The sequence below is a fragment of the Triturus cristatus genome, chromosome 12 (genome assembly GCF_964204655.1).
Source record: "Triturus cristatus chromosome 12, aTriCri1.1, whole genome shotgun sequence".
Taxonomy (NCBI): Eukaryota; Metazoa; Chordata; class Amphibia; order Caudata; family Salamandridae; genus Triturus; species Triturus cristatus.
In genome coordinates, this window is record NC_140595.1 from 740,699,617 (window position 1) to 740,723,261 (window position 23,645).

Genomic DNA, 23,645 nt, shown 5'->3' on the forward strand with positions numbered 1-23,645 from the left:
AGGTTGTCTGAGGCTTCCTTCCACAGCTTGGCCATCTGGCTGCGGAATGCCAGCATGTAGCTGACCACGTCAAGGGGAAGCTTTGTAGAAGTCTTCTCCCACCCCTCCTTCACAAGACTGAGGGGTCCCCTAACGGGGTGGCCATAGAGCAGCTCAAAGGGGCTGAACCCGATCCCCTTCTGCGGCACCTCTCGGTAGGAAAACAGCAGACAGGGTAAGAGGACGTCCCACTTCCGTCTCAAGTCCTCTGGCAGACTCCGGATCATCCCCTTCAGAGTCTTATTGAAACGCTCTATGAGCCTGTTAGTCTGGGGGTGGTAAGGAGTGGAGAACCTGTAGGTCACTCCACACTCCTTCCACATGGCCTGCATTTAGGCCGACATGAAATTAGTGCCCCTATTTGACACCATGACCTTGGGGAATCCCACATGGGTAAAAATCCCCATCAAGGCCCGTGCCACCGCAGGTGCAGTGATGGTCCTTAGAGGGATCGCCTCCGGGTGCCGGGTGGTGTGGTCCACTAACACCAAGATAAACCGGTGTCCCGAAGAAGTCGGCGGGTCCATCAGCCCGACAATATCAATGCCTACCCACTCAAACGGGCTACCGGCAACTGGGAGCGGTTCCAGAGGGACCTTCAATTTGGTCCCAGTCTTGCCCCTCGCTTGACAAGTCTTCCAGGTCTTGCAAAAGGTGTCAGAGGCAACTCGCATTCTGGGCCAGTAAAAATGCGGGACCAATCTAGCAAAGGTTTTGTCCTGGCCCAGGTGTCCTGCTAGTGGTATCTCATGAGCCAACTCTAGCAGAAAGGCTCGGTAGCATTGGTGGACCACTAAGGCCCTAGATGACCCATGCACCGGAGCCTTAGGCTCACTGTAGAGGAGACCATCCTCCCAGTTAATATGGTAATTGCCGGTCTCTTGGTTCGCTGCTTGGGCTTCGGCCTCTCGCTGTATACCTTCAATCGTGGGGCACTCCCTCTGTGCCCAACAAAATTCCTCCCGGGTAGGCCCTCCTTCCACCTGTCACTCTGCAGGGGTCGGCAAGTCCCCCACGGGAACAACATCCACCTCCGCGGACTCCGCGGTCACCACCGCGGGCTCCCCATCCATCTCGCAGGGTGCGTCTCCCACAACGTCCTCCTGACCAGCATTGGGCTGGGCCATTGTTCCAGGCTCCAACCCGGGTTGAGTTCCTTGCCGGGCAGCCATGGACCTCGTGACTACGCGAGTCCATCCTGGTAACCCCAGCATCTCAGCATGAGCGTTGAACTCCACCTCCTTCCAGGCGGTATGTTCCAAATCGTTTCCGAGCAGACAATCCACTGGCATGGCAGGGCTGACGGCAACTCTCAACTGACGTGGGACTCCTCCCCACTCAAAGGGAACTTGGGCCACGGGGTAATGACTCAGGCTGTTATCAGCCATTACCACCGGGTGGAATACTTCAGGAATCACCTGCTCTGGGAACACCAGCTGACGCCTTACCATCGTCATGCTGGCTCCCGTGTCCCTCAGAGCCTCCACCTCCTCCCTGTTAACCCGTACCCTCTGCCGGTACTTGGCAGTGTTCGAGGGCAACTGTGTCACGGGGACCATCTCTCTATCCCGCAGTGAAACCAGGGTAAAGCCTGTCCACTCACCCCCCTCATCTAGGGCCAACTCCTCCCCCAGCGCTACACTAGCCACCCCGGGGCTCTTACCTCCTGTGGGGGCTGGGGGCCATTTGCGGCACTGGGGATCCCCCTTGTAGTGCCCAACCTCCCCACATTCGTAACACCGGACAGTTCTGGGCTGCTGACTCTTGTCAGGGTAAGTGGGTTTTGGTGATCTAGATTGGGGTGGGGAACCTACCCCCTTCCCTTGAGGTCTATTTTGGGGGCCTTTGAAGAACTCCTTCCTTTTATCGCCCCCCTCTCTCTTCTGGGGTGCGCCCTGTCCGCCCTTCTGGGTGTCTCCCCCGGGTCCCTTGTGGGATACCTGGGTGCTAACCCAGGTATCTGCCTCTTCCACAAGCTTCCGAGGGTCGGTCAGCTTGCGGTCCACCAGGTGTTGACGTAGCTCTGGAAAACATTTATGGAGGAGGTGCTCTCTTAACAACAGATTGTACAGCCCTTCGTAGTCGCTCACTTCGCTGCCACGCACCTAAGGCCTTACGTGCATAATCACAAAAATCCACCCAGTTCTGTGTGGGAAGCTTATGGCTGTTGCGGAACCTTGGACGATATTTCTCTGCGGTGAGACCAAACTTCCTAAGCAGGGCCTCCTTCATGACAGGGTAATTGGTTCGTTTCTCTCTGTCTAATGCCAAGAGTGTGTCCCTTTGCCACGGGAGGCATGTACCAGTACAGGCCACCCCCCCAGTAACTCTCGGGCACCCCATGGGCTACCAAGGACACCTCATATGCCGCCAACCACTTATCTACGTCATCCCCGACACTAAAACTGGCCACCACCTCCTTTGGTAGGTAGAACTTAGGCTCTCGTGGAACCTCAGCGGGTACGCTGCCACCATTCCTGTTGCCTTGCGCTCCTAGCTGCAATGCTTTCAACTCCAACTCCTTCAGGCTAAGCTCATGCGCAACCTTCCTTTCCTCCATGGCTAGCCTCTTCTCCTCTCTCTCCTTCTCCATCCTAGCAAGCTCCAACGTCAACTGCCTCTCCTCCCTCCTATCCTCATACTCCTCCACCGACACACTCCCTGCTGACACAGTACTGCCTGCCCTGGAACGTCTCCCTGGCAACACATTGTCACTAATGTCAACCTGCAGTGGGTCCAACTCTCCTGGAGTGCGCGGTTCTCCCCGAGCGCACGGCTCCCCTGGAGCGCCCGACTCCCCCAGTCCCCCGTCGCCTCTCCCTCCCGGGTGGGCCAATACCCATGCCCTCAAGGCTTTCTGAAGCTCCTCTCTCTTGGCGCCTCGCCTGACGGACACCCCCATCCCCTGACAGAACTCCTTTAGCTGCGCCACCGTATACATTTCTAATCTGGCCAGCTCGAACTCCATCCTGACAGGTGGGGCCCCAGACAATTCAAGGGAAAGACAAATACTAGGACGTAGGCAACAGGTCAAAAACAGGAGCCTATACACTCAAGCAAACAGTGAAGGGCAATCGATAAGCTTGCGTTAGGATACGTGTTCAATTGCGGCGCACACTGAATCCCTGTAGGGTGCTGCACAAGCGCAAGTCCCAATCCCACCGCTGAACACCAATGTTAGAACTGGGGTCACCAATTCCGACACGGTAGCTTGGCGCGAGGCAGGAAGGCACCCGAAGGCAATGTGTAAAGCACTGGTGCAGCACTCACTCACACAGATTCAGCCATGCGCACACAATGAAGGACACCACAACAGGTTGTTTAGTAAAAACACAGGATTCTTTATCTATCTCAAGTTGCGGTGAATCAATTCATTTCAGGAATAAGCAGTTACGATTGCAATAACCTTGAATTCGTTTAAGTAAATGTACCAGTCAATGGCAGGGCAACAGTCAATTCATCACAGTAACTAAATCAGTGCATTTCAAGAGAACAAACAATTCATTTAGGAATAATGGGGGTGCTTCAATAGTAACAGGCGATTCATTCCAGTCAAGGGGGTCAATACTTCGCAATGTAACAATCAAGGTATTCGGGGATAGGGAAGGTAATTCATCAGAGCAATCAATCCATTTAAAATAACTAGACCGCTGGTTGCTGGGCCACAGTTAGTTCCTCCCTGCTCATGGAGCAATGTAACTCAGCCCAACAGTTCGTTCAGCCCGGAGGGGGAGACAGTGCAGGTCATTACAACCATTAACCTATTCCGGTGCATCAAGCAGGACAGTTCGACACACTCATTAATTCATTCCTGGGCCTACACTTACTCTGTCCTCCAGCGACTTGGCAGTGAGGCTTGGTTGGGGCCTTCTAGGTCCGGTCACGGTTCCCGGAGGGGAGGGGCGGGCGTGGGGCTGCCTCGCCGGATGATGGGATCTCCTGGGCAGCCCCCGCGGTTTCCACGGCTACTCCGCCCTCCCTCCCGGGGGGAATTTACCCCCTAAAGGGGCCTCAGTGTAGGCGGGAGCCCGTGCAGGCAAAGCGGGCCCCCCGCAACTCCAGCCTAAGGTGGGGGCGAGGCCTGGCGCTCCAGGGCTGACCCCCGCCGCGCGGCCTCTTCTTCGTCCCAGGGAGCGCCCCCGGCACAGGTCTCCCAGGCCGCAGCGGCCGGTCCTTGCGCAGCTCGCTGGTGGCTGCGGCGACGTTAGCTAATGAGGGAGCGATGCTGGCGTGGCTGGAGGCGCGGCCGGCACCCCCGTCACGTGGGGTGGGCCGTGCTGGCTTCACAGTTCCCCTTATGGCCTCCGCGCTACCGCGGTGGTCTTCCACATGCTTCGGAGCCGCAGCGGTGATATCACAAGGGGCTATCACGGTGGCGGCGAGCCCCCGGGCCGCGGCGATGATGGTACACGCAGCGCTCTCCTCACGCGGGGAAGGGGGCCTGCGGCGGTGACTTGGAATTACAGCGCTTAGAGGCCCCAGCGCCTCGCATGCATAGCACTGGAAGGGTTCAGCGCTAGGAAGGTACGGCACCTGGCCGATGCAGCGGCTGATCGGGGGGGGGCTGAGAGGAGCACTGGGAGGCACCACAGCACTGAACAGAGGTCAGCGTCTTTCTTGAGGGCCACAGTCCTGGCAGCACAGCGCTCGGGGGTCACAGCATGTTACCTGCAGTTTGGTAGGGCCCACAGCGACAGTCCCGGTCAGTACCTGCCTTAGGGGGAAGGTAGATGTTGGGATCCCCTGGTAGGCTTAGTGGGGGAAGAAGGGGGTTGAGTTGGCAGGCATCAGAGGTAGGTTGGGTTCCTGCAGCACACTGGAGATGGTCCCCTGGGTTGCCCTCTCACCAGGCAAGATCAGTAGGCAGGCAGAGTCCCTCATCTAACTTGGGTACAGCAGGGCCTAGACTCAGTCAGTCCCAGAAGTGTAGGTTTCTCCTCTAGGCCCAACCGCCTACGCTCCGGCAGAGGTTCTCCCAGGTCCAGTGGTGCCCCAACTGACTAGTCAGGTTTCCCTCCTTTCCTCTTATACCCCCAGGTGAGGTGACCCTCCTGCAAAGGCGGCAAAGCATAATCCCTCCCAGGGCTGGAAGGTTCCAGGAGCTTCCACATAATAGTCTATGGGACAAAAAGGCGGGCTGGAAAAAGATACTGTATCAAAATGTCCCAGCCTGCTCTTGACTACTAGTATGTGTACGCAATGGCCACTCCACAGTAGCAGGGGCCTGTGTCAGCCATGTTGTTAGGAGAGAGCACCTGTTTAGCAGTGGTAAGGCACCCAGAGACCTAGGGCCAACAAAAAGATGGTGGAAAAAATGAGGCAACAAGGGCAAAGAAAACGGGCTAGACCACCCTAGGGCTGACAGGTCTAACACCCTTTAAACATGGCTAAGGCCTGCCACTGCAGAGCCTGTTTTGTCAGTTTAAACTACCATTTCGACCTGGCAAGTTAACCCAAACTTTCCTTTTTATTACATATAAGGTCACCCCAAAGGTAGGCCCTAGGCAGACCTATGGGCAGGGATCAGTGTGTTTAAAAGTTAGGACATGTACTTTTGAGTTTCTACATGTCCTGGTAGTGGAAAACGGATAAATGTGTTTTTCACTACTGCTAGACCTATATCTCCCATAGGTTAACATTGGGATTGCCTTAAAACATATTTTGAGAGTAAGTGTAATTTCCAATTGGGAAAAGATGGAGATTTGGACTTTGGTGTCTCTGGACTCACAATTCAAAATCACAACTTATGGGAAGTCAAATTTTAAATTGTAAGTCTGGAAGGCATTTTGCATTTTCTTACTTTTACCACTCTGTGCTTCTGTCTGTCTTTGAAAATGTCTGGGTTGGGTGACGGCCGGGCTTTGTGCATTTACTTTAGACAGTCACACACAAAGGGAGCTGGGGTGTGATATTTGTATCCTGATGGCCCATCACCAGGCTGATGGGTCTGCCTGAGGTAGATTGGGAGGGAGGAGCAGACACTTGCACCTGAATAGAGCTGTGTGTGTCCCCATACAAAGAGCTGAGTACCTACATGTAGAGATTCTGGAGGCAGGGCAGGAAAAGGAGGGATCGTGAACTCTTGAAAGTCCTCTGTGAAGTATCCCCCACTTCAAAGGCATAGCTGGACCCCTGACACAACCAAATCAGAACTTTGCTGGAAGCAAGGACATTCTGCCAGGAAGAAGAGCTGCTTTGCTGTAGGAGGGACTGCCACTCTGCTAAATGCTTTGCTGTATTAGCCTGCTGATTGCTGTGCTGTAGGAGGGTCTGCAAAATTGCTACCTGCTTTACTGTGCTGGCCTGCTGCTTCTTGTCTAGGAGTGAGAACGACTGGACCTGCTGTCTACATCCTTGAACACAAGTTTCTCTAAGGGCTTGCTGGCGTGCCCCCTGTTCTTGAAGTCTCAGGGTCATCAAAGTCTTCCTTCAACTCTGCTTCAGCTGATGTACTCTGCCAACTGTGAGTCCTGCCCTGCCAGGAGGTGCCAATACAGTCCTGGGCCTTCGAAGTGGGTTTGACGCAGTGACGACTTTGCATCGTTTGGAACCGACGTAGTGCCCTACAACACTGTACCGATCCGAGGACTTGCTTGGCTCCATGACGAAGCGGGTCCTGACTGCAAGGTTTGACGCGGATGCAGTGCAGATCCATAGACATCCCTGCGAGGGTCCACGACGATGCAGCGCCTGCATTGTAAGGGGTTCAACGAGACACAGGACTCGACTTCGAGGTTTGACTACGAAGCATCGACCCAACTGCATGAATTGGAACCAACACATCTAGACTTTGATGCCAACGGATGCTCCATCCAAGGTACTTTTTCTGCGGGCCCTGCGTGGGTCCTGTAGCCGGCCTGCCTTCCATTGCATTCGGCCAGAAACTTTGGCTTTACCCCAGTCCAGCGTGACCTTGAGTAAACTCTAAGTGCTATTTTTAAAAACTATATTGCAGTTTATTCTTTGAAAATGTATTGGATTTTTGTTGTTTTGGTCTTGTTTTACTCTGATAAATATTCTCTATTTTTCTAAACTGGTGTGGAGTCTTTTTGTGGTGTTTTCACTATTTCTGTAATTAAAGTGTACACAAGTACTTTACACATTACGGATTAAGATAAGCATGACTGCTCTGTGCCATGATATCAAAGGGCGAGCACAAGTTAATTTAGGTTGTGTATCTGACTTACCCTGACTAGGATTGTGATCCCTACTTGGACAGGGTGCAAAGCTCTGCTAACTAGAAACCCAATTTCTAACACTGTCTATGTCTTCCAGTGCCTCTTTAAATACATCCGTTCCTTCATAAACCCTTGTTTTTTCCCATCTGGATGTAAATTCATAATCCCTCAGGACACAAACTATGTAATAATATTTTTTTCTTTCTTGTAGATGTAAATTCTTCACAATTCTCTTCCTCAATAGCAGATATGTAATTAATAATTAATAAAATAATCCTTCTAATCCGGTCATTTCACTTGGGGTTTACTGACATGGGAATAGAAGGGTGAAGGTGGAGTTAGGCCATCGTTTTGCATACTCATCTTCTATTCCGAATATATTAACCAATAGCTAGTTAAATAACTCTAAGCCCTGACAGAACCACACACAACAAATATGCTTGCAGAAGGAATACTCAATCATAGGTGTGCGTGTCACCAACATGCTGTAGCCAAATACTACTGAGTCACTACTGAAGTCATAGGCTGCAAGCCCTAGAGTTATATAAGTACTTCCTTAAAGTGTGCATATCACCGCAGATGCATGGACACACTTTCTTTGAAGTTCCTCTAATTAGAGCAGTGTATGCATCACTGAAATTCACTACAGTTATAGCTCCTAACAAAAATGATAAGTAGACGTGTGTGTCATCGCATTCGTGCACAACGTACAGAGGGGCTTATTTACAAGCCCCTTGCTCCACCCTTACGTCACTTTTACCAAGTTAAAAATGACGCAAAAGTGGCACAAGGGGCTTGTAAATCTGCCCCAGAGCACGTACTTGATGCCTCACACGATGCGCGAGCACCTACTTGACCAAGAGTGAAATATGTTATTACTCCCAACACCATGAAAAATTAAATAGTGTGCGTCTCACCGCAGGCGCACACAATGCGCACCAAGCTCTTACCCGAGCCTCTACGAGGCGTGCAGGGCACCTGCTAGAGTGCCTCTACCTTCTGGCATAAGATGGTATTAGGATAGTGAGCACATCATGGACGTGTGCAAAAAGGAACAATTATTGACTTAACCAAAATGGTGCCTGACGGTGTGTTTACGTCGCAGCATAGTTGAGTGTGCAGATACACAAAGTCTCGTTCAGCCACCTTACTCACAGCCTGAACTCTCAATCAATCAGTGGTTTATAGAGTGCGCTACTACCCGTGAGGGTCTCAAGGCGCTGGGGGAGGGGGGCAGCTCCGGGTCAGTTGAAGAGCCAGGCCTTGAGGTCCTTCCTGAACGTGTGGAGGGTTGGGGAGTGTCTGATGTTGACCGGGAGCTCGTTCCAGGATTTGGCTGCTATGTAGGAGAAGGCTCCTTCTGAGGGAAAGTACTGGTGGGATCTGTGTGGAAAGAAAAGTTAAAATGATCTCCTATATCTCAGGAAGTGACTTTAATATGGGTGTAGTTTAGAGGGGTAAGATTGAAAAGTACGGTGGTGATGTTCTTGGGATGTGTAAACTATTCCCAGCATTACTCGTGTGCTGTCAACACGTTTCGGCCCTTATTACCCATAAGGGTCCACGCCTTCATCAGGACTAGCTTCGGAGATTGACAGATCCCTTGTTATAAATCTGTTGACTCTCAAATCACTACTTACATGTCTTCTCATCAAATATATTTTATTGTGTATTCTGGCAGCTTACACAGAGCTTTTTTGTAATTCTTTATTCACCTCATAGGTCCAGGATGAGGCGAGAGTGTTGTGACTATTTGTCGCTGACTGACCATCAGCATCTGCACCTCGAGTGTCCTCATCAGACCTGAACAGAGTCTGAATCTGAATCATTCAAAGAGGCTGCGGAAACACACACGGCACGTCAATTTTAAAGTGAGAAAAATAGAGAAAATTAAATCTTGAAATGAAGATAGATGTAAATGCCCTGATGAAGTCCCTATAATGGATGAAACGCAATAGCTGGGTCTGTCAAAGTGATGTTGGAAAATTAAATATTTAAAAAAAAAGAACTTTATATGAAAAGGTACCAATGTTTGGCGATTGATTGAGAAAAGAATAGAAAGACTTTGCATGCAAAAACTGGAATCAAAGAGTGAGTACATGTACAAGCAATTGAATCTGAATGTTCAATGTGGACAAAGGTATATTGTTAACCTCCTATTAACGAAAAAAAACATTTAGCTATGGATTGAGTTTTGTGAGCAGTCGTAACTTTAGGAGTGGGCACATGATTAGTATTATATTGGGATACTGTCTATATGCATGATATGAGTATATGTTTTCTCTGTGTACTTTCATTTGAAACTTTAATAAAACAAATTCAAAAACTAAATGTTTGAACCTTGTATTGGTAGTAATCCGTTCCTTCCAGAAACCCCAGAACCAGTTTCTGTGATTAGAAGTGCACACTTCCACACTTAAAGGTCTAGAGTACTTCTTGTAATCTTCTAGATTTTGTTGGGGGTAGATTTATTCGAGGGTCAGCCTCTCCCAAATTTTCCTATGCACTTGTTCAGTGTTTTTAGGTCAAAAATTGACCCAAATTCATGCTTTGGTCCACTGCATTTAACCAAACTGTAACATAAATAAATTGCCATAGCTTTAGGGGAAGCTGGAACCCTCTCAATGTTTGTTTCTCTACAGTAATGTTGAATAATTGTTGCAGTTTGGACCAATTGTTCTGGAGTGTCTTTTTTTGGTGGTACTGGCAGTGTGATTCTGGAACCTGGGAGAATATCGATGTTTTGAACAATATTTTTCACCCACCTGTCTCTTGTGGTTCTTGCCACACTTGCAGATGTAGCTTCTCCCTAGCAGAGTGGCAGATATACAAGGAGAAAGAAATCACTGTTTGGTTCCCAATTAGCAACCATCTGTCTCTGATGAGCATTGTCACTCTAGCAGATATTTCATGATGCTTCTTCGATTAGAGTAACATATGTAGAAGGAGAAAAGAAAGTGTCACCATTTGGCTTGTGTGAAAACTTTTCTCTTGACCGCCAATGGCAGATCGATAACACTCTGTTGGAGGGTTCAAACCCCGTCTGCCTTCTACAGCCACATTGCTCTCCACCTAGTCCACTGAGGGCTGTTTGGGACTTTCACAGAGGGTTGCAAGAGTCCCCGATTGCAGTGGTACAGTCACACATCTGAGGGTGGCATCCACCTGGACATTGTGGTCCATCTCTGCCACCTGCTGGTTGATGTGCTTGGGCCTGGTTATCTACACCACCTCGCCTCCCTTCTGAGGCTGACCGGCAAATGCTAACAATGTCGCCAACAATACAGGTGCCGGTGCCAAAGGACTTATCACAGACTATTTTTTGTCATGCACGCCTTCCATCTGGCAGGGCATTCTGATGGGGTTGCAGTTGCTCCGGCGCTTCACCAGTGAGGTCCACCTTCTTGGGGCTGACTGTGTGTTTAGATGCCCTCACTTTCCCTGCAAACTCAACGGGACTCTTTGCCGCTCCTTCCTTTCCCCTCATCCCACTCCCCCAAAATCTGCATTTCTTCATCTGCATAAGAGTGGAAGAGAGTGTTAAAGAATTGAATATTGAGAATTATTGTTGCTTCTTTCTTAGTGTCTCCAATTGCAGCCTGGAAGAGAGTCATATTGCCAAACTATCTAAATAGCCGCTGGCAACTAGATCTGGAGTATGTACTGGCATTTCTAATTTGGTTTGAGACCATGATATCCTTAATACCAGAATTTCTGCTTCAGAGGAACTTCTACGGAAAGGAGAAGGATTCCAAAGGGATCTGTCATAGCTGTCAATTAAGGTGGTGGCATTCACAGCCTTCATAGCCATTACAGAAGTTCCACAAAGTTTCCTTCAGAAGAATCTAGATATTTGCTCTCCTTGGCTGGACGGACTGCTGAAGAAGGATCTGCTGCATGTTATTGTTCATGCAGTTTCAAGACTATAATTAAATCTAGTTGTGAGTCAGCAGTCAGAAATGGTGTCTTGTTCAGAAAGCCTTCGATTCTTTTAAAGTGGACCTGATTCAATTGTATGTGTAGCAAGTGGGGAGAAAATCTCAAAGCTGATTACAGCAGACGTGGTAGAAGAGAGAGCAGAGGTCTTGAAGCGGTGCGATGTTGTAATTTTTAAGAACGATGATCAAATCACATCCCTGTGAGATTCCATTAAACTAGGCACTCCCAGGCTCAAACCTGGGTTTGAAAAATGGGACATGATTGGCATCTCCAAGGTGGGAGATCTCTGGAAAGTAGGAAAAGTGATAGCGTTTCCTGAATTGCAATGCGAATAAGGTCTAGCTAGATCGGAAACCTTTAGATACCTCCAGGTTGGGTGTGCCATAATAACAGCAATCCCCAGAGACGAGGGCCTCCCTGAAGCATCCCCTTTGGAAGCTAGACTACTCAATGACTATATGACTCCCAAAGCGATCTCATTAAGATATAAGAAACTGATTAACAACACACCAGACACATTGCTCTGGCTCTGTCAGTAATGGGAAGCGGATATAGGGGCCATAGATGAGGAAGACTGGCGTGAAGCTCTAGCCTCACCCAGAGAAGTAGCGATCAGGTCACAATTTCGCCTAGGACAGCTAATAAAGATGGGGAGGAGACTTGTTTCCGCCTGCTTGCGGAGGTGTGGAAGAGATGGTACCTTCCATCATATAATCTAGGACTGCCCAGAGATACAGAAATACTGGGCTTCAATTGTGTCCTGTATAAATAATGTAGTGGGAGGGGATGTTCCCCTCACAGAGAGGAGATGTTTACTGAATGTGTGGGAATCCTCAGATCTGGATCGGATGGAGCAAATATGGGTCACACTGGGGTTTATGGTAGCCAAGAGAAATATTGTGGGATTATAGGGAGCGGAGTCACCACCAAAGCTTAAAGATTGGACACAAGATATGGACTGGTGTATGATGGCGGAAAAAGTAATTTATGAAGGTCGTGGGTGTCCATGAAAGTGGGGGAAGATCTGGGCCACTTGGAATCAATACAGAGGTGGCTTCTGCACTGAGCCGTGGGGGAGACCTGCGATACTTGCAATGGGCGGGAGAGCAGACGGAGGAAGAGATGGGGATGCAAATCTGTGATATGCGCAGATGGTCAAATAATGGGAACCAAAATAAGAAAGCCATCTTCACCATTTATATATGCATTAACCTAATATTGCTGATTACACTGTGCAAATGCTGTTGTTATTCTTTCATTAAAAAGATATGACAAAAAAAAGAATGACCATCAAAGTAAACAGGAAAGTCATCTTAATGTTAAGTTTTGCTACTCTGAGATCAGGACACTCTGGCAGAAACCAGGCTCCATATCAATCTATTGGAGTTGTCGACCTTTCATCTTCAGTTGAAGACCTTCCTGCCACCCATCAAGGGGAGCCTGGCACAAGTTCTATCAGACAACTCCATCACTATGTGGTACTGCAACAGGCAGGGCTGCATGAGGTCCTGGGCCCTGTGCCTCCAGACTCTGTGCCCCTGGAGTTGGTTAGAGCCTTAGGGCATCTTGCTGATAGCGAAGCACCTAGATGGATCCTTGCACACTAGGTTGGACGAGCTTAGCTGGCAGCGCCTGGCAGATCACAAATGACATCTGCATCCAGAGGTGGGTGGCACAGGGCATCTTCCAATAGTGATTCAAACCCTGGCAAGATCGTTTCACCACTGTCAAGAATACACAGCGCCAAAACCTTGGCTCATTGAAGTTTCAATGAAAACTCTCGTTAGGAGATGCATTCTGACTGGAGTGGAATGCGGGACTTCTGTACACCTTCCCGCCTCTGCCTCTCCTGCCCCGAGTTCTAAAAAAAGATCAGGAGGGACAAGGGACAAGTCCAGGACCGGACTGGCAGTAGCGGGCCCCGGGCAATCCCCCGGTGCGCCGCACGGGTGGGGGTCGGTTTTGGGCCCCTCGGGCCGTTTTTGTTACAGGGCCGTCGGCCCTGTAACAAAATCGGCCGAAAACCGGCACTGGCAAAGAGCTCGGCGGCACCCCCAAGCCCCGGGGGGGGGGTGGGCCGGCCGAGCACTTTGCCAGGGCTGGTTTTGGTTCCCAGTCCGGCCCTGGCCAAGTCATCCAAGTGATGGTGTATTTTAAAGGAGTACTTTCACTTTATAGAGTAAACAAGTCTTTTGAGTCCACCAATGCTCACACCGCACAAGGTTGGAAAATGCAAGGGATGCTCAAATGCATGGATATATTTATAGGCTGCGAAATTATGTTAGACAAGATTTTGAGATGATGCGTTTACTGCTGGAAGATGTTTTTATAGAAATAGTTTGGAATAAAGTTTTGACATTTTATGGCTTTATTGTGACATTTGGGCATCCTTTGCATTATTTTTAACACTGTGAGATGCGAGCATTGGTGAAGTCAAAAGGCTTGTTGATTGTTTGAAGTGAAAGTTTTGTTGGAGGTTTTGACACCCACCGCTCAACACCATCACCACGACATTAAGAATGTTCCCAATGAGTAAAATAATTGGAAGTTTCCGACTGTCAAATGTCTTAGTGAAATATTTAAAAGGGGTTAGAAACAATACTAACCAACGGGGCATATCAGCAACAGCCAGCGATAATTATCGCTAAGCATGCATAGTGCGAGGATAATATCGCCGGCTATCGCTGGATTTTATCGCAGAGATAGCGCGCTATGAGCAACGCTTATCTCCAGTGCGATATAAAGTCCAGCGATAGCTGCAAATGTGTTTCCATAGGCTACAGTGAAATAATGTCATGCCAACCTTTCTTTCATGGTAGATTACTGTGAACAAGCCATATGACAGTTCACATCAGTGGGTTTTTTCCTTCCCAATATGTTACTTTGTCATGGAAGGGGCTGGTGTTCTTATATCCAGACAAAACGCATTCCTAGCAATCTACATGCATGTACCCATGATTAATGAAGGTCTCAACAGTAGGGAAGTTGGCCTGGCTGGATGTCGGAATAGAAAACAGGTCAATATTTCTGTAGGCAGATATTTTTGTATGGTATAGATTTTGACACTAGATGTTTTCGACTGTTAACTCAGTCCTGTTCACATGAAACCTAATGACACTGGGTCTTTGTAATGTTATGTACATTTCAATTTGTGGTCTGCAGAAAAAAATAGTTATTGTTGTTCTCTCTTCTCCATTTACAGAAAAATACTACCACTCAGAAATTGAGAAGATTGTGGATGACGAAGGATCCATGCTAGTGGATAAATTACAAGCAAATCTGCCACCTGACACATGGCATAAGCTGAGGACCGAGTTATGTGGCAAAACTTTAAAACCGCTTCGCTTCAAAGGTGTTGATGTGTACAACAGGGTAGAAGATATTGAAAAGTACTTACAGGACAGCAGCTCCAATGCTTTTCCTATGCGGCAAGTGATGGCCTTACTGTTTAAGGAACCACCCAGACAAGGGAGGAGTCAAAATATGAAGGATACACCATCTCAGACCACTAGTCAAGCTGCTGGCACACAATACCTTAGCAAAGAGCCCACTGATGCAATCAAGCACTCTCCTAGCCCTGAACCCCCTTTCCCCATCCTTTCCCCCAACAGGGCTGAGACAGTAGACCTAATCCTTGGTAACAAAGAACCAACGAAACTAAACCGCACCACTGATGCTCAAACTGTTGGCGTGGGTGCCACTAACAAGGAAACCACTGGTATCCAGACAGATAGAACTAATGATTCCTGTGCAGCCGTCCCTAGACCACCATCGACTGATGCCAAACCCCAGCCCACCACTACTCCCTCTGAAGAAAAACAAACTCAGAAAAAATCAAGAAATGCACCTGTATCAAAGGATATTATAAGCAATAGGAGAACAGATGCCATTAAGACGATCTTTCGTGAGTTAGAAAGACATCTAACAACAGAGAAGGGGGAATTAAGGGGCAGTTATAACCTGATCATTGAAAGAAGTCACCATCAATACCAATGTCTCATTGCAGAGAACATCATTGTCTATAGAGACCCACGAGAAAGTGGCTTTACAATTTTAGAGATTAAACTACCAAAAGTAACACCTGAAACCTCAATGGGTGCTTTGGAAAAAAGCGAACATTTTGGAGATATTTTCACCAAATCTGGTAAGTTCTCTAAAAAAGAGACATTTCTCCTACTTTTCAACATGGGTGTGATTGGTTCGGTCTCAAAAACAGTGGTCTACTTCATGGGTGCTGAGGATCCGCTGGTGTCCTTTAAGTTCTCAGAGTCCTACGCGGATCAATTTACGCTCTTTACAAAACGCTTCGATAAGTGTTTCTCTGAACTGCTTCTTCCAGTCTTTGCTTTGTACAAACAGTTACAGAGAGAGCAGCTCTTTTGGGCCAGTGACAAATAAATTGCTGCTGGCATGACTGGCCACGGCAAGAGTTGAGCCTTTTGCACTTCCAGGGGCACATAGGTTGTGATGCAACAAGAGTTGATAACATTGCACTACAAACATAATAAGGATCAGCAAACACTAGTCAAGCCCAACTGAAGGTTCTATTAAGGCACAAGAGCTTTAAGAAATCTTATTCCGAGCAGCAATGTGGAATAAATCCACCCTTCCTCGAAGGTCATCCCTGAATTTTCACCTTTTTCTAGACCCGATTCTTGCTCTTATTAGGACTCTGAGCACAGGGCATTGCTATTCAATGTCTTTGTACTAAATTGGTATTGCTAAAATGTGTTTCATCCATTTAGCTTATTTGTCTTCCATATAAGGTTTAGTAATTGGTGCAGGCAACGCACCAATGTCATGGGAGTTAAATGTCAAATGTTGGGCTTTGACACAATTCCCAAAACAATATGGCCGCCAGGAGTACAACTCTTGAGCTGGATTGTAGTTTAAAGGCAATGTAGTAACACATGGCAAGGACAAGTGCCCTTGCCTTGTACGAAAACCTAATTTTACAGATTAATAAGCCACCTCTAAAGTATGCCTGGTAAGTGCACAAAATAGGGTCCCCAATCAAGGCTGGACTGGGCACGCAAACCAGCCCTGGCACTTCCGTTGGACCATCATCATGCCACTTCAGTTTGGACCCAGCCACATGGAAATAAGCTGTGACCCTGCTCCTCGTGGGAACAGTGTAGCCCGAACTGCCAGGCCAAGTCCACCTTGAACTGAAACACAAGCAACATAGGACTAATTTCACCCTGATAAGGGCTCATCAGCCACGTACAGCTTGGTTCCAGTGCCACAGTGATCAAGGGACCTATGTCTGGGCATACCCTTGCCACTTCAAACACACAAAAGGTGATAGGAGGAATGCCTGTGATTGGTCTAACTACTGGAATTCGCTCAGTTAACTCATCATTCTTTAGCTCACCATGCCACCTCGGTTTGGACCCAGCCATATGCAGGTCAGTCTTCACACTGCTCCTCATGGGAAAAGTCCAGCCCAAACTGTTAGGCCATGTCCTGACTGAACCAGAACATAAGCAACCTAGGAGTGGTTTCACCCTGCCTATAGTGCACAAGATAAGACAGGCACCTCACCACCCCCTTCTCAGATGGATCTGAGAAAACTACACATGAATAAGTCCCTGCTGGGAAAAAGAAAACTTTTTCCCACTTGAGGACTTCTGCTACTCAGAGACTGGAAATGCTCTCTAATGGTCATGTTGCTGAACTCTTGTTTGCCTGCTCCAAGGGTACAAAACCCACTTTATACGTCACTCTGCTGGAGTGAGACCTATTACCCTGTAATGAGAGCAAGAGTCACCTGTAGGAGCCTTCCCAGCAGTTGGAGAAAAGTTGGACTGAGATATTTTTTCCAACTTCGAAGGACCAAACAAGGTGCGGAGGCTTCTCCAGGGAAGTCACATCCAAGCAGGGCAAGAAAAACAGGTTTGTTCTGCTGGAGTGAGACCTATTACCCTGTAATGAGAGCAAGAGTCACCTGTAGGAGCCTTCCCAGCAGTTGGAGTAAAGTTGGACTGAGATATTTTTTCCAACTCTGAAGGACCAAACAAGGTGCGGAGGCTTTTCCAGGGAAGTCACATCCAAGCAGGGCAAGAAAAACAGGTTTGTTCTGCTCTGAACTTTTTGCTTCACTGAAAATGATTCAGCGGGACAGCTCGGAAAAGGTATATGGCCTTACGGAGCCCTGCCAGACTACAGATTCCAGCCTTGCCCCATCGGACGAATTTGAGAACCAAAAAAGTGACTAATTCTGAGGTAAAACCTGGGATTGTGGTGAAGCAGTAAATCTGTCCCAGTGTAAAATCACCTTTGCAACTGAAGAATTTTCTCCTGCTCTGATCCTTTGCGACCAAAACAAATTGCTGCGGCTGGAACTGAACAACGATGTCTCGCACTCAGAGGGGTCCTTGCTTGACTTCAGCTTTGGACCTTGCCCTGCTGGACGACTCTGACTTCCAGACTTTGTAAGAAGATAAAATCTTTGACCTGAGTGATCCCCTTTGTGTAACTGTCCTCCTCCCCATTGCGGCCTAGGTCCCGTTCATTTGGGACCTTTTTTCAGTGGTGTTTTCATTTTTCTAGGTGCGTTTAGCCTTAAAACTTTATAAATTGATTTTACTTGTATCTGTTTTTTGATGATTTTGGTAATTTTGTGTTAATTAAATGTTTGTTTATGTCTCCAAATTGCTTTGGGAATTTTATTGTGTTGTATTCCTTTCTTACTTCTCCATGAAATTATTGGTTGCTTAAACTACCAGGGGTTGAGTAGAGTTTCTCTGTTACTTTTGTGGAAAACTAAACAGGGTGTGTTTATTCAAATGTATAACCCACTATCTGACATGTCACTTAAATCACACCCATCAAACATATTCAGCATACCAGATCAACTTTTGCGCTAGTATAGAGTTTGGAAGAATTAGGACTTTGAAAATGTTTTTGTCCTCTGTAAACATTACATTAACTAGTGCGCAAGATGAGTTTGAATTGTAGCACACTTGATTCTACTCATTGAAACCCCTGGAATTGTACCACTTTTAGATGCCTGGATTTGGATTGCTGCTAGGAGCCACGCCCCCCCCCCAAGGAGTTTCTCTACTGTAATGATCTGTTTAAAGTGGATTTACGCTGTAAGCACCAGCGCTCGCCTTTTAAAAAGTGTATAGTTGGGATAATGTGCTGTTTTTAGGTTGCACATGAAATGTGCGCACAAGCATGTTTTCATATGTGCAGGCTCAGTGAGGAAGACTTTTGCCTGACTCAGCCTGGCATCTGCACACAAGTAACACTGTGGCAGGTAGAGTCCACCCTAAATTGTTATAATTTAATTGGAAACGGCAAATGATTCAGACAGACACATCCCATTTGTACCCAGGTGATTTTTAGGTCTCTCCCAAAAGACATCTTTTACTGTCTCTAGGCGAAAGCCTCTTGTGGACTGTACCAAAAACGAACAGTGGGATCAGTACTTGTCCATTGCTTACCAGTACTTAGCTTTATTCTCACTCTAATTTACTTGCTTCTTACGCAACAGTTTGCCTATTCTTCTTGTGTGTAACCCAGCCCTAGAGCACAGCCTCTTTACTACCCTTTTGATTGGCTGACTTGTGCACTTCCACTGCTCACATTTAGGGATCTGCTTTTTTCCTATTTCGTTAAGTACTCCATGAGAGCCCATGTGTTTTCTTTGTCTTGTTCTCTGCTTATGCCCTCTCAAATACCAGCCCCACTTGCTTCCCTTCACCCACTTATCCGTTACTCTCCTTCCCCTTGTGCTCCTTCAAATATAATAATGTAATTTAATTTTCTTTTTTGTATGGCCTGGCAGCTTTTTTTGTTGCTATCTTTCCCACTCACCTTTGCTCCTTGCATCACTCTGGCAGGTGCGCATGCACGCTTATGTCAACGCCAAGGCTGTGTCATCATGCCTTTTTTTTAGGTCTTGCCTAGCGTTGCGGCGCGCCTGCGCTGCTCGTTCTGCGAGGCATATTGTAGTAGGGTAGGTTTTAGAAGTGGAGTGGAAGCCCCACCCCTTGTTTCCATTGGCTTGCGTCATCGTCCATGCTAAATGCTGGCTTTTTTCAATTGTAAATTAGGCTTCTTAGTCCCTCCTTGTTACCTCCCTGTCTCCTTTTGGCCCCACCCATCCGGACTGGATCGTTTACATGAGGCTTTACACAGTCTCCTTCATTAGTCTGTAGGCACTATGTTTTTTCAGTCGCCTTTGGCAAGGGCAGCCGCGTGTTTATTTTTGCATCGCGCTTTCACTTAAAGTGAAAGCGCAATTCAAATATACACAAGCGGCTGCCTTTGGCAATAGCGAGAGCTTGCTTGTTCAGCTGTTATGTCAACCTTTTCTTCATGAAATCTTATGAGGCGTTGCAAACGTGCATACAATGTTTCATCCGTAAGCCTGCACAAGTCTTCACAATTTGGCAAGCTAACTCACGTTTTCAACACAGTTTTCCTCCTGTTTACTGAATTCATTTATATTTTGTGCACAGCAAATAATTATTAAGAGGCACAATTGTTTAACAAAAAACAATTTAGTGACATACAGATATCAACAAAAAAAGAAAAGCTGGAGATACCAAGGACTGAATTGTTAGGGTCTGCCTTCAGAATCAGAAACATGCTAAAACTCATGTGTCTATTTAATGCATTCATGTGTTTGGCCGGCTTTCAGAAACATCAGGAACATGAGAGCTATTTGTGATGTCAATTATTATTGTTGAATAGCATCGTCCTTTCTGGAAATAGCTGTTTGTAAACCTGAGCACTTGTTTGTTAATATTATGTTTACACCTCGTGTTCAAGCTCCTGCACGTTTTTGTGGCATAAAACTTTGTTTGCAGAACCACACCCAAGAGTCACGGTGACATAAACAGTTAACACGTGGTTAGAACACTGGAGGCTCGCTGAACGGCATTCCGTAACAACACGTGTATTCCCCGGTGCTCGCTGAACTGAATTCCGTTACAACACGTGTATTCCCCGGAGCGTGTTCCATCAACCCCACCCTGTAACCCAGACTATTTAAACCCGAAGCAAGAGCAAGGCTTTTCTTGCGCTCGTCGGTCTTTCCCTGCTTACCTGGAGTCTGCGTCTTCCTCCGGACCTCCGGCAATCCAGCGTCTTCCTCCGGACCTTCGGCAATCCAGCCTCTTCCTGTTTCCTGATTCAGGAATCGGGTTTCCGGTCCTCATCCATTCGTCTTCCCCATCGGATCGGCAGCAACAGGACTCCAATTCCTTCGTTCCACATCGTGTATCCCGTTCGGTTAGAACTCAACCTGGAAAGAAGAACACAGTGAGTTAGTGTTTTGCGCGCAAACACACGAAACAAAGAAGCAAGTAAGTTAATTATTTTTTTTATGAAAAAGCGGACAAGAAAGAGCAATACTCATCTGCAAAGTCTACTTCAGTTTTTCTTTTGGAAAAGAACTCGTAAGCCTGAAAGAGAAACAAGAGAACTTTAAGCTCAAGGAAAAAGACATTTATTAAACAATAGGTTTATAATATGTAAGTTTGTATCGAAAGGGTTAATGTATGCATATATTGATGTGTCACGATTCCTTAGAGCATTATTCAACATTGTTTGCTTCCATTGCAGAAAGCAGTTTAACATTGCAAACTACAATTCCGTGCTTTTACTCTGCAATGTTCTGGCAGATGTAAGACCAGAACCAAGAGGTATGAATGTTAGAGGTGATGCTAAATAGAAAGAAAAGATAATTAATATTATTAGAAACCGATGCTTATAATGGTTTCTTTTGAGTTTTGTCACTAGAGAGAAACAAGACCAGAGGTGTCTGAATATTCGCAACACAGTCGAAGAGTAAAGAATCTCTCTCTCTCTCTCTTTTGTTATTTTGTCCAACTTCCCCCTTCCCTTAAGTGTTTGCCTTCAGCAGACCGTTATTTACTTCGGTTTGGTGGAGGTGAGCGCTTGGGGGCAGCTGAGAAAAATCTTCACGTCTCCCAAGACAACACCCAACCCTGGACTTCAGGTGAGTGAAGGTTTGACAGAAGCGCAAGCCTTTACAAGGGTTTTTCTTGGGAGACATGGATTTGGAAGACGAAGGTATTGATGGTCACGCAATGGCTCAGGCGTTAGACAAAGATGTGGATAGAAATAACACAGTCACAAAGATGATGCAGAAAATGGAAGTAGAAATAAATAAGTTGAAGCAAGAAAATGTGGTTTTACGACAGGAAGTGGTTCGTTATAAACCTAGGGCGTCATTATGGGATGATCCTTGTTCCTCTTCTTTCCCAGACTCTTCTGCATATAACAAGAAGACCACACCTTCTAGGGGGTTTTTAGAGTCAGACACCAATGTATCCCCAGTACAGGTCTCAGTGTCGGTACCTAATGTGGTTCCATTATCCGCTCCAGAACGGTTCTTTGGAGATAGTAATAAGTTTAATGTATTCATTAGTCAGTGCCAATTACATTTTATTTGTAAACCGCAGTTATTTCCTACTGATGCAACGAAGGTGGCATTTGTACTTTCTTATTTAGGAGGTACAGCAGCTAACTGGTCTATACCATATATTGATCGAAATGATCCTATTTTGCATAACTGGCCTCAGTTCAAGGGAACAATGACTAAATTGTTCGCACGACACACTTACATTCAGGCCAGTGATAATGAACTATTAAATCTAAAGCAAGGTAAACAAGATTTGTTAACTTATGTCACAGCTTTTAATAGGTTGTTGACCGAAACTCAGTGGCCAGAAGAAAAGCGCACTTCCTTATTTTATAGGGGTTTGCGTGATGACTTGAAAGATTCATTAGCACACATTGTAGACCTCCCTGATGATTATTCTGAATTTGTGGATTTAGTTGTAAAATTAGATCACCGTTTGGGTGAACGAAAAGGTGATAAACCACGATTTGAGACAAGGTTTACTGTACTGAAACAAGATAAGAAGGAACCTGACTCCAAGGCGGTAGATGTTGAACCTATGCAGATAGGGACTATCAAAGGACCGCTGACCTCAGAGGAGAAAGATAGAAGAAGAAAATTGAACTTATGTCTGTATTGTGCCCGGTCTGGACATTTTGCGAAAGAATGTCCTATTAAACCAAAGGGCCCTAAAAAGGTGAATGTAATCACGCAGAATTCAGTAGAACAGGAAAACTAGTAAGCTCGTCAAGAAGGGAGGTCACTTGCACGAGTAAGAAAGGTCCACAGATCTCCAACATGACAAAGATGGTACCAAAGATACCCCGACATTTTGTTATTCAAGTAGTGTTGATACTTAGTACTCATATGCGTCATTCGATCCCAGTCTTGTTAGATTGTGGAGCTACTGGAAATTTTATAGATATCAAGTTGGCTCAAGACTTACAGATACCGACAGAGTGGAAAACCACCCCTGAATCTGTGTGTGCAGTAGATGGGTCGGCGCTATCGTCTGGTATGATAACAAAAAGAACAACTCCTCTAATCATGGTTTGTCAGAATGGACATACTGAAAAGATCTCTTTTGATTTAATTGATACACCCACATTTGGTTTGATTTTAGGAGTGCCATGGTTGTCATTACATAACCCTAAAATAAACTGGTCTTCTAGGACGGTAACCTTAGATTCCTCACGATGTCGAGAGTCGTGTTATCAGGAAGCATCAAATGACTTTATGACCATTTTGCATTGTGCACAAGTTTTAACTACTCCAATTGTCCCAACTGAATATCAGGATTTTAAGGATGTTTTTGATCCTGTCAAAGCAGCCTCTTTACCTCCACACAGATCATATGACTGTCGAATAGATTTGATACCTGGAGCACCTCTGCCCAGTAGTAGAGTGTATGCCCTAACTGAGGAAGAAACTAAGTATCTAAGAACATATTTGGACGACCTTTTGGCGTCAGGTTTCATAAGACATTCTACATCACCTGTGTCTTCGCCACTATTTTTCATTCCAAAACCTGATGGTAGTCTTCGCGCCTGTATAGACTATCGTGGATTGAATAAAGCTACCATAAAAAACAAATATCCTTTACCTCTCATACCTGTCCTGTTAGATCAGTTGCGTCATTCAACCATTTATACAAAATTGGATCTAAGAGGGGCATATCACCTTGTGAGAGTAAAAGAAAATGATGAATGGAAAACAGCTTTTAAAACTAAATTTGGCTTGTTTGAATACACAGTGATGCCTTTCGGTTTGTGTAATGCGCCTGCAGCATTTCAGTATTTTATTAATGAAGTGTTGCATGAATTTCTTGATGTGTGTGTAATCGTATATATTGACGATATTTTGATTTACTCAAAAGATAAGGAACAACATATTCACCATGTCAGAGCAGTGTTAAACAAATTGTTGGAAAATCATTTGTTTGTAAAATTGGAGAAATGTATTTTTAATGCTGACACAGTTGACTTTCTTGGATATTGTCTGTCACCAGACGGAATCATGATGGATCCAAAAAAGGTGACTGCCATTAGAAATTGGCCAGAACCTACAACTTTAAAAGAAGTGCAGAAAGTGTTGGGGTTTGCTAATTT

The 23,645-nt window shown here is 46.4% G+C and overlaps 1 protein-coding gene across 1 annotated transcript in view; it reads left to right on the forward strand.

Moving 5' to 3' along the window:
• LOC146782643 (uncharacterized) overlaps positions 1-15,640 on the forward strand; it is a 277,862-nt gene extending 262,222 nt beyond the window's left edge. Inside the window, exon 3 of the mRNA XM_085638040.1 lies at positions 14,359-15,640. Within this exon, the coding sequence (XP_085494166.1) occupies positions 14,359-15,554 (1,196 nt within the window). The 3' untranslated portion in view covers positions 15,555-15,640. The remainder of the gene's footprint in view (positions 1-14,358) is intronic.
• The last annotated feature ends 8,005 nt before the right edge of the window (positions 15,641-23,645 follow it).